This window comes from Nelumbo lutea, chromosome 8 (genome assembly GCF_056320005.1).
Source record: "Nelumbo lutea isolate HS-2025 chromosome 8, American lotus-T2T, whole genome shotgun sequence".
Taxonomy (NCBI): Eukaryota; Viridiplantae; Streptophyta; class Magnoliopsida; order Proteales; family Nelumbonaceae; genus Nelumbo; species Nelumbo lutea.
Genome location: NC_142691.1, coordinates 37709946 through 37721969, shown reverse-complemented (window position 1 = coordinate 37721969; position 12024 = coordinate 37709946). Strand labels below are relative to the sequence as shown.

Sequence of the window (12024 nt, the reverse complement as noted above, 5' to 3'; positions counted from 1 at the left end):
ATTTCGTTCTTTTATTTTTGTTATGTCTGTTATTGTACTCAGGGGCACAAGGGTCTTTTCCCTTGTTATTTTTGTCGCCCTATATATAGTAAAATAAACACCGGCGCCGCCAGTACTGTTACATTGCAAACCTTCTCTCTTCTCTCCTCTCTTCTCTTCTCTTCTCCTCTCTTCTCTTCTCTTCTCTTCTCTCCTCTTCCACCTATCTCTAGCCGGCTACACTGTCAAGATGGTATCAGAGCGGGAATGCTGATTAAAAGAGAGTAGATGGATCAACCCTACTGTCAAGAGAAGATCGATCAACCCTACTAGCAGAAAGGAAATCTGATTCTGGACTACATAATAGCTACGACTAGTATAGTTCTCCCTATTTTCTCTTCTTCACTCTCCTTGGTTATGTGCCGAGTGAAAACCCTATGAATCTGGGGCGGCTGAATGCTATCGAACCTGTGCAACCCTAGTTTTCTTGGATTGTGTGATCCTGTTCATGTGTTAAGACAACTGTAGGTCAATGCTGACCTGTCTTCTCAATGGTTTGAGTTGACTATAAGCAAGAAGGATCTCTCTTGCTGATTAGTGGTTGTTAGCCATTCTGGAATTCTGGTAGGTGGGGATTGATAAAATTATACAGGTTTTAAACTGCCGAATATTACCTCAGTTTTGTCCAGAATTTGGTACTGTTTGTGCTTAATCTGGTTGGTAAACCCGAGTGTGTGGGTGTGAACTGAGTGGAGCATTGCTTTGTGGAGTAAGGAGGGGTCCTAAGTCCGCTGTGGGGGACTGATTAATTGCTTGACCATGTCAACTGAGAATTCTGCTACTTCAAAGATCTCAGGGAGCCACAATGGAGTGAGTGGGGGAATGGATATGAGCTTTCCCATGGCTGTCATTCCCTTTGATGGTCTGAATTACCTTGAGTGGTCTAGGGGGATAAAACTCTACATCACTGCTAGGGGGCGAATAGGATACATCAATGGGAGAGTAAAGGAACCAAAGTATGGAAGTGCTGAGCATGATAGGTGGAACCAAGAGAACAGTATGGTGATGTCATGGCTCTTGGTTTCAATGCTGCCACAAGTAAGGAAGACCTTTATGTGGGCTGAAACTGCTTGTGAGATATGGGAACAAGCGAAGTCCACTTATTCAAAACAGAGACACTATGCCAAGATATATCAACTACAAGCTGAATCTTCTACTTGCAAGCAGGGGGAGAGGAGTCTCTCGATGTACTATTCTGATTTGGCATCAATATGGAAAGAACTTGATCATTATCAGAATGTGAATTGGAAGTGTGATGAAGATGCAAAGGCCTATAAGTCACTTGTATCACAGCAACGCGTGTTCGCCTTTCTCCTAGGGCTGAATTAGCCATATGAGTCCATCAAGGTACAGATCTTGGGTAGTAAAGACTTGCCATCAATCCAGGAGGTGTATGCCTTGGTGCAGTCAGAAGAAAGCAGAAGAAGTGTGATGAATGGTGTAGAAAGGGAGTCAGTTGCCCTAGCGGTCTAGGGAAATTCAGATACAAATGTCGGAGGTGGCTTTAAAAGGGGTGACACTTGAAAAAAAACAGAAGATAAAAGCAAGCTTTGGTGCACTCACTGCTAGAAGACACGACACACTAAAGATACATGCTGGGATCTCCATGGAAAACCTAAATGGGCACAGGGTTTGGGTAAGAAGTCAGCACCGGATCAGGGCAAGAAACCAGGCCAGTAGAATCAAAAAAGGTATAACTCAGCTAATCTGGCATCGACAGAGACTAGTCCTTCTGTGAGAGACATTCCGGTTCTGACCCTATGGAAGATATTATCAACTCCTTCCGTGAACATTTGGAATTGTATGGTAGGACTCTCCGCCAGGTGGATTCTGGGCCTACTCCTACCTCATTTGCGTCTACATCAGGTAATGCCACAGACTTCCATGTGTCATCTCATACTACTGATTCACCTTGGATTATTAACTCCGGAGTCTCAAATCATATGACCGGTAAGTCAAATTTGTTCCAGACATATAACCTTCTCTCTGGGAGAGATAAGGTAAGACTGGCTGATGGTTCTTTTTCTACCATAACTGGCTGAGGCACCATATCTCTCCCACTTGGCCTTACTCTTCCTAATATCCCGCATGTTCCGAAATTACCTATTAATTTGTTGTCCATTAGTAGTATTACTCACTCTTTGAACTGCTCGGTCACCTTTTTTCCGTCTTCATGTGTGTTTCAGGATTTGACCTCGGGGAAGACGATTGGTAGAGGAAGCATGGTGGATGGTCTCTACATGTTGGAGAATAATGCTGGTCTAGTGGCAACTGAGTCCACAAGTTAGTCGAGTGAGAGTCAGGCCTATTTATGACATAGTCGTTTAGGTTATCTTTCTTTTGAGTCGTTAAAAGTTATGTTCCCAAAGTTGTTTGAATCCTTGTCAGTGAGTCAGTTACAGTGTCAAACTTGTCAGTTGAGTAAGCATTGTAGAAGTTATTTACCTTTAAGAAATAAAAGATCTGAATTTTCATTTCATATTGTTTATTCTGATGTTTGGGACCCTGTTACTCTACCTATTGCGGCTGGCTATAAGTATTTTGTTACTTTGATTGATGATTATTCTCGATACACTTGGGTGGTATGCAATCTCGAGATGAAGTGCCACAAATTGTGAAAGATTTTCAACGCCATGGTGTTCACTCAGTTCCAAACGGAAATTCATATTTTCCAATCGGACAATGCAAAGGAATATTCCATAGTGATCTCACGAAGTTCTTTGCTTCGAGTGGGTCATTTCAGCGAAGCTCTTGTGCCAGGACCACCCCAACAAAATGGTGTGGCTGAACGAAAAAATCGTCACCTTTTCGAAGTTGCTCGTGGCATGCTTATTCATATGAATGTGCCAAAACAGTTCTGGATGGATGCAGTATTGTGTGCAACATATATCATCAATCGCATGCCCTCTCGGCTACTAGAGAAGGCCCCACATCAGCTCCTGTTCCCTATAGCCCTGCAGCCCACCATTCCGATGCATGTTTTTGGGTGTCGATGTTTTGTCCACAACCTATCACCTACTCGTGGTAAACTTGACCCTCGGGCTATTCCTTGTGTTTTTCTTGGTTACCCCTCATCTCAAAAGGGGTATCGTTGCTATGATCCCATTGCCCGCAAGTACTATGTTTCCATTGATGTCTCATTCTTTGAGAGTCAACCGTTCTTCTCGGTTTCTCCTCAGGGGGAGAGTAGGGTTGAGGAGAAACAGGCGACGACTCAGATTCAACTACCTCCTTTACCCAATCCTCCTCCGTTCCGGGTTTTCCATCGTCGCCATAAGAGCCAGAGAGTTCAAGAGCCGTGGAGCCGGACACTATGCAACCAACATCATCAGATTCACCCGAGGCAAATCCGTCTCATCAGCCAGGTACACTTGCTCCCATTGCTCCTTTAAATGTTGATTCACATGTCCCCAATGATCTTAATATTCCTATTGCTAAGAGAAAGGGTGTAAGATCTTGTACCACTAATCATCCTATCTCTAACTTTGTGTCCTATGAGCATGTTTCACCTTCGTACCGTGCCTTCCTCTCCTCTGTGGATAGTGTTCCCATCCCTAAGACCGTGGCAGAAGCTTTGTCAAAACCTGAATGGACAGATGCAATGCAGGAAGAAATTGATGCCTTACACAAAAATGGTACGTGGGAGTTGGTAGATCTTCCTGAGGGGAAGGAACCAGTGGGGTGCAAATGGGTGTTCACAGTGAAACACAAAGCTGATGGAACTGTTGAAAGGTACAAGGCTAGACTGGTAGCAAGAGGCTTCACACAGGTATATGGAGTGGACTATGCAGAGACTTTTGCTATTATAGCGAAGATGAACTCCATCCGGATTCTCCTTTCCTTGGCAGCAAATCTTGACTGGGATCTTCACCAATTGGACATCAAGAATGCCTTCTTGAATGGTGACTTGGAAGAGGAGGTGTACATGACCCAACCCCCAGGGTTCTGTGCCAAAGGCAGTGAACAAAAGGTGTGCAGGTTGAAAAAGTCCCTATATGGATTGAAACAATTACCTCGGGCTTGGTTTAGTAGGTTCCATGTAGTAGTCCAACAAATGGGATTCAAACAATGCCAGTCAGATCATACCTTGTTTGTAAAAAGAGGTAAAGGTAAAATTGCAGCTCTTATTGTGTATGTGGATGACATAGTGATCACAGGAGATTGGGAGGCTGAAATCCAGAGACAAAAAAAATTCTTAGCCACTAAATTTGAGGTGAAGGATCTAGGCCCCTTACGATACTTTCTTGGAATTGAAGTTGCCCGCTCTCACAAGGGCATCTTTATTTCCCAACGGAAGTATGTACTAGATCTACTAGAAGATACAGGCTGGCTACACTGTCAAGACTTATCAAAGCTTTACCCACATCCCCCTTCCCTTTCAAGGACTCCAATCTTCTTCAACTCCCCAACTTCAGAACTATCATGAATGTTAATTTGATCACTGGAGTTAATATCAATAAGAACCTTATGATTCGTAGCTCTAGAACCAACCTTCCTTGAAAAATTTCTCTTAAATTTATTGTTGGGTCCAGTCTCAACAAGTCCCTCTTTTAACCACGAAAAAACCTTGGTAACATGCACCAAATAAGATTTACTTAATCAGTTAATCCTCTCGGATCCGTTCCCAAATTGGCACCAATCCTTCCAGATAACACTTCCTCAACTAGAAAACATTATTGTTCCTTTGAAGAACAACATTGCCCTCTACATCAAGACATCTGATCCCTTGATTGCACGTGCTATCATCCCTTACCTGCTTCAATGAAGCCTCTACCACTGATACTAGAGGATATTCCTAAGTACTTCTTGTTATTAAAAACACTTTGCTTTTCTCTCTTGCCAAATGAATACTTCTGGTATAGAACACAATATATCACTTTGCCTTTTTTGGAGATCCCAAGAATTTACCAGCTATTTAAATCTTCCAAAGACCAGTTTTGGATAGCAATGATTTCAGACTTTTTAAAGTTAATTAGAGCAAATGACTTATTAGCATAAACTAAACTTTGATGCATTTGATGCTATTACCACAAAGAGCTTGTCGTAATGTTGATAAGAAAAGGAGGAGGAAGAGGGCCTTCCAATTACTGATAAGAAAAGGAGGCATGTTCTAGTGTTCAAAGCATGGAAACTGGAAAGTGCTTACTACTAAGTGATTTCAATTAACTCAATGAAACATTCAGCCTGGTTTCTGATTTTTGGTTTTTGGGATTCAAGCACCAAGTGGGATGAAATAAAATTGAGTTATAAAACATCTTTTAGTTCTAACTGCCAAATATAACTAAATGGGATTTCAAGTTTCGATGAACCACTTGTTTCAGATATCTCATATCCACTTTGAGATAGTACACTACCATATTATGAACACACAAACGAAATAAAGAAAAGGGGAATCTATTAACCCAGTTTTAACTTACCTTCACATCTGCTGAGAAAGTCAGTTGAAAGTTCATCCATCTCAATAAGATCTTCTCAAGTGGTTGATTCATCAGCTCCTCCACATCCTAACGATTTACGAACAAAATACAACATATGAACTAAAAAGTAGCAAATAACATTTCATAAAAAATCACAAATAAGCAGAAAACTTCTATAAAAAGGCTATTTCACCTTACTATCATCAACTAACTCCACCAATTGAGGTGTTTTCCTCAAATTGAGGTCCGCCCTCCGCCCATAGTTGTATCTAAGGTTAAAACATCAAAGTAATTGCTTCAATTATAGAAAATATTACTTATATAATTTTCAGTTTTGTATCATCACCATGTGCTCAAAAGTCAAAATAGAAAAATGGCTTTCAAACAATTACAGTCCAAAATCAAGACTTAACACTCTAAAGAAAGTTCAAACTTCATTCATATAATAGTGATTTTTAGATGACAACCAGAGCATACCTTAATGATTTAAGATATCAATCGAAGCACTAGATGACAAAGAAAAAAAAAAGCTCAGAGAATATTAATATTCATACTGACTAGAAACTGCAAGCACTTAGGAGCACCCTACCAACTTCCATAATTTAGTAGAGGGAAAAATAAATTTAATCAAAATCAACATGATGCAACAAAAATCCATCTCAAAATATACATTTGTTCATAGATTGCAATATGCCAATGTAATTATAGAGGAAGAAAATAACAAAAATCCAACCAAAGTCGTCAGAAGGACCAAATAAAGAAAAAAGAATGTGCAGTGCAACAACACAAAACATGTAACTTAACATTGTACTTACCGAGCATATGGTATCGACTATTGTACAAGCAAGGGCAGAATAATGAAATATACATAGATAGCAAACTCCAATCTTGTTTGAAGTTTACAGGCTTTCTATCGTGCACTTTTTAGATAATCTTTAGGGTTCATATGAAAAGAACCTAATAGAATATTAGGTTAATAAGTTTTACTTCTTTGTACTTTGGCATGGAACAGAATATTCAGAAAACTATCAAAAAACTAGTGACAGGACCAAAATATTCTTGAAAATAGAAAAGAACTAACGACTAAAACAGCATGTATACTTACCCTTCAATGAAGTCCTGCATGCCAATATTAACTACTGTACATCCAAACTAAGTAGAGCCGAGGCATAGTGTAAGATTTTCATTCCTTTCCCAAGGGTTCAACACCCTCTTTGTATTGATTGCCCGTTCATCAGTGTCCTAGGGACTGCCACATTGATAAGTTTACTACATCAAAGAATATGCCTTCAGATTACAAAGCCCCAAAACCAAGAAAGAAAACCATTTCCAAATTCAAATTAAAGCAAAGGGCTTTAACAGGGAAATCACCATAGAAGAACGCCATCTTTTACAATCTCAAGGAGATCATTAGTGGAAGGATCTAGCGAATGATCTTTCTATGATATGTGTAAAGGTGTACTATGTGTAACTCTATTTTATGTTGGCCAGTAGATGCTTTGATTCCGAGACAGAAAGAGTAATGGGCATATAATCGTATTAGTATGTAATGCAGCAACTGTCACCAATTATCGCCCATAAATGATAGAATGTAATATAAAGTGGTGGTCTTTAGGATGTTTAGGATGTGGGACTGAATTGAAAGAAAATATTTCTGTTATAGGGGAGGGGGGAGGGCTATATAGTGCGGTCAGAAGAGGTAAAAGGCCCTGTTTCTTTCACTGTTCAAAGTAACATGATAAGCAATTTTCATTTTTTTTTTGTTTTTTTTATCAGCAACAGAAAAATTGAAATATTAATTTAGAATAGAAAGATACAACTAGAGGTTGTAAAAAAAACAGCAAACCCAAAAACCCAGCCCAAATTTTCACATGAGCCCAAAACATGGGTTGTCTCTGAATTCCTTGTTTAGCTAGGCCATCTGCCATGCTATTTGCAAATCTTCTAATCCATCTTATTTGGATGAGCATATCTCTAGAAAGTTGTTTGACGTGCCTGAATTCATTCCTTAACTGCCAAATTACCCCTTCCTCAGTTTTGATCAGCAACATGCCCAGTTCAGATTTGCTGCACCACTGCGGCTAACCCTACTTCCTGCAGGAGTTGGTTGCAAATTGCTCGAGGGAGACGATGATAGACCATCGTTTTGGTCCATCATCTCCCCATTTCCTTTGGTCACGTGCCTACTTAAAAGGGCGCATGGCTTTTTAAGGTTTGGGTCCACCCAATTTAAAAAAGTCGGCCCATTCACTTGCCTAGACCCATTAGATCCTGATGGGCCTTGGCCCAACCCTCTATCCCTTTGCCAGTCACGTGTTTACTTAAAACAACATGTGACTGGTTGACTAGCCTCGGTTCATTGGACCAGACTGAACCAGCTCACAGGACTGGCTTGAACCCTGAAACCTTGCCGACCTTTGTTCATTTTGTTTTGAAATTTGAACTGGAACAAGCCCATCTCTATTTAATTCCCCTATCACCGACTGAACATAGGACCTGCCATCCCTCAGCCCACCTTGCCATGCAGACTTTCCCCAAGTGTTTAAATCATCCTCTTTTTTCTCTTTTTTTCTTGGGAACCTCAGCTGCCTTAACTTCTCTTGTAGAGACTACACTGCCTTGCAAACCACACAACCAAGCCTGTTTTGTCTCTTCATCTTCCTCTCTTCTTCCCTCCTTCCATAGCTGGGCTTCAATGGAGGTAGCAAGCCAAACGGGGTAAACTAAACCATCTGAAACAACCTCTATCTTCTTTGGAATATCACTGGGTTTAATACCACCTAACATCACTACAACTGAATGGAGATCACAATCAAACACACCATCTAATCTTGCATCACAGACTACAACTATTGACTGTAATACTTCCTCCTTCCAGAGGTCTATTACATTGTCCTCAATCACAAAACTTTTGGTATTGGAGAGAGGACACCATTTCGAGACTATGGCAGCACCAGCCTCTGAGTGAATAATTAAAGCTGAAATCTCTACTTCATCTTCACCCAGATCTAACAAAGCTTTACAAGAGGCATAAGGAGTAATCACCATCGGCTTTTGCAGGTTTAATTCTCTGAGTATCGCCTGCGCAATACCTCTCCAATCCTTTAGTGAACTTGAGGTTTCCACCACAAATTTCTTCCCCCAGTTCTCCTTTTCTACTGATGATACTAATTTAGAACTTCTTTTTCCTTTCTTTTCCTTTGCTACAGCCTCTACTTGTTTTGTTTTCAGCTGCTGAATAAAGTCATTCAGTACCTGTGCCATTGCCTTCCAACCATTACCCCTTCTACTTTCTGGGAAGCAGACCACCTGCTTCTTTCTTCCTCCAAAGAATTCCTGCAAAGTTATGTAACAACCTTTTGCATTCTTTTTGCATTCCAACTCATACCTCTTTCTTCCATCAAGGTTGAACTTCGTAAAGTTCATTTGTTTACCTTTAGAATTTGCTTCTAAACAAACTTCTGCATCCATTCGATCACTTCAAGACCTTCCAGCAATATTGTAATTCTCTCTGCCTCCCTAATCTTCAAGCTCTGCTGGCCTCTGATCCTTACCTCTTCAAGAATGAAAGCTTTTGCTTCAATCTTTATCTCTTTCCTCCATTTTGCAACTTCTACAAACCTATTCTCCATCTCTCTTCTCTCACTCATTGGAATTGGCTGATTGAGAATATGGATACTATGTTGGCGAATTGAAGGTCAAAACAATAACTTCCTTGACTCCACCCCTTCTTTTCTTCTTCATACTCTTCTTTTATTTTAGTATTTTTTCACCAGCTTTTCTGGGTCTAGAACAAGGCTTCACCCCTTCTTTTCTTCTTCATATTTCTTCTATTATTTTAATATTTTTTCACTAGTTTTTCTGAGTCTAGAACAGGGGCTCTGCCACCTACTTTTCACATTCATTTTCTTTTATTTTAGTATTTGTTCCCTATGTTTTGTTGATCTCAAATAGGGGCTCCACCCCCTTCAGTTCTTTTAAGTTCCAACTCCTAAGTTATAAGTTGTAACTCTAATAAATTGTTTTGCCTACTTGAAGCAACACTGCAAGAAACACAAGCACAAAAGTGCAGAATACATAAATCCAAAGAAACTAGTTCAGAATGGGTAGAAATCCATCAACTTATTATTTTTAAATTCCATCGCCTAGGTGAGGACTAGGTGCCTAGGTGCCCGGGCACCCCGCCATGGTCACCTAGTCTTGCCTTGGCACCTTGGAAACTATGAGCAACAGTTCTTTTTCTTTACTTCTGTAAGTGCTTCCATGATGAAATCTAGTTCCTAGTCAAACTTTGGTGGACAGCAAGCTGTATCTTTGTTTATTCATATCTATTTTTCATCATTAGTCACCCAAATTACCTTCTGTCACACTGGAAAGTCCACTACTAGATATGGAAGTTGTAGCACCCCTACTTGTCTGCCATAACTTTTAGTGAGGATTATGAATTATGCCATTCTGATGGGACCCTATGATTTCATGAAACATGCACTAATCTAGACCATGATTTGATGTTAGATGCATAACTGAAATCTATAGACCTAGACATAAGCCAATAAATGCATATGTTAATGAAGTAACAAAAGTTGATTAAGCAAGCCAAAAGAGCCAGGCTATGGCATTTGAATCATATCTACCTGATGAGCACGGCAAATGAGATCTAGATCATGTTTTTGAAGGAATTCAGTGACCTTGTCAGCTCCAAATGTATAAGATACACCTCTGTCATTTTCTCCCCATCCTTGTATATCTTTATCAGGATCAGCCCATAGCAAATCACAGAGAAGTCCCTGATCGGGCACATCAACAGGGCGAGCAATATTCCTTATCTGATCCAAGTTCTTCAAGTTAGGGGACAATCCTCCATGCATGCAAAGGATCTTGTCATCAATAAGAGCAGCCACTGGCAGGCAGTTGAAGCAATCTGTAAATGTCTTCCAAAGGCGGACATTAAACCTTCTCTTGCACTCGTCATAAAACCCATATATTCGGTTGATGGAAGTACACTCATGGTTGCCCCGAAGAAGGAAAAAGTTCTCCGGGTATTTAATTTTGTATGCAAGGAGAAGGCAAATGGTCTCTATGCTTTGCTTACCACGGTCCACATAATCCCCAAGGAAGAGATAATTTGCTGCAAGTGGGAGTCCACCATATTCAAAAAGCCGAAGAAGATCAGAATACTGACCATGGATATCTCCTGCCAAAGAGTCAAGTAGTTCGGCAATGGAGATTTCATTATTAAAGCAAATGAATGGAGCTACACTTTTACTCCACACAAGATATTTGCAGTTTAACAGAAAATGTTGTAATTGAATTAGAGAACTTGGTAAATATGATAATTATCTTTATGCATTTGCATCAGCTGTCTAGACACATGGGTAGATGCCCAACAAAACAAACAACTTGCTCCTTCTGGTACTTAATAAAATTCAAAATATGGCTGCCTTTGCTCTGAGATACTCATTACCAATCGAAATCCACAATCATTTTTCTCAAATATCAATCAAAAAAATCATAAAAGCATGTAGATAATGGGAGTTGTCATTTTTGTATCTAAGATAACAGGCTTTGGAAAGGCAAACATATGCTATTACCATTAGACAATGTCTATTATAAAATCTGATTAATCTTAACACCTATGATGTGACACGTAGGATGAAGTCAACAAAAAGATAAATGCTTAGATATGAATATTTGTCCTCTATTAGTTCTTTATTGGGTAAAAACCAACCTGGTGGAGTATGTGGATGAGACATTGATCCTGAACATTACAGGAGTTGGTCCATGAGGGTCCCCCATGTTTCATTGATCTCGACTTGTTCAACACTTGGTTGTTCTAAACATGTTCACCACATAGTTTGGCTAAGGCAAACAACATCAGGGAAAGAAAGTTGGATACGAGTGTGAATTCACATCCAGTTAGTCTTCTTGGCTCTATGTTCCCTGCTCTTCCAGGCCATTTGAATGACCATCACCAATCTTGTAGTTCTTTCCATTGGCCCTTTACTCCCAATCTTTTCTTCTCCCTTTTGCCCTTCCATCTCCCTTTATTCTCCTTTACTTTCTTCTAAAGTTCATCATGGATCTTTCCATGCTCAAAATGGAGAAAATCTCATTTCAATTGAAGCTAAAACCTTTCCCTCCATCATATCTCTGAACCTAGTGACTCAATCTTTCAATGAGAGAGAGTAGTAGAGAAAAGTGTGAAAGAGACGTAATTACATGACATTCAGGTTTTCTGCTCACAGGCATCTGATCTAATACATCTCCAAAACTATGGGATAAGTTCCTTGGAATCTTGGACAGAATAAGCATTTTTATGGTAAAGAAAAATTCATTAAAACAAAATGAAGACACAAAAATAGGTTGTAAGGAATTACCCACAAAGGACAAGAGAACCAACAAGCATCCTAAACTCCCCATCATGACCAATCAAATAAGAACTTACATAGATTAATGGCGGTATGGCACACACATAATGGGTATGGCACACTTTGAAAACTATGACCCAAATATAAGAACCATTACAAACAAAAAAAAAAACAAGGATTCTCTCAGACCTCTATCCAAA

General features: G+C 39.8%; 1 protein-coding gene across 5 annotated transcripts in view; it reads right to left on the bottom strand.

The window, feature by feature from the left end:
- The window catches only part of LOC148843848 (uncharacterized), a 28658-nt gene that overhangs the window by 11934 nt on the left and 4700 nt on the right, over positions 1–12024 (bottom strand). For 4 of the 5 annotated variants that reach the window (XR_016103299.1, XR_016103298.1, XM_088957997.1 and 1 more), the window contains exons 2-5: positions 10091–10650; positions 6562–6725; positions 5650–5725; positions 5457–5543 (exon numbers count right to left, since the gene is read on the bottom strand). Coding sequence is in view for 3 of the 5 variants with exons in the window: in XM_088957997.1 (XP_088814123.1) it covers positions 5457–5543; positions 5650–5725; positions 6562–6581 (183 nt within the window). In the remaining 2 variants the exon portion in view is untranslated. The remainder of the gene's footprint in view (positions 1–5456; positions 5544–5649; positions 5726–6561; positions 6726–10090; positions 10651–12024) is intronic. The other variant, XM_088957996.1, reaches the window with a different exon arrangement.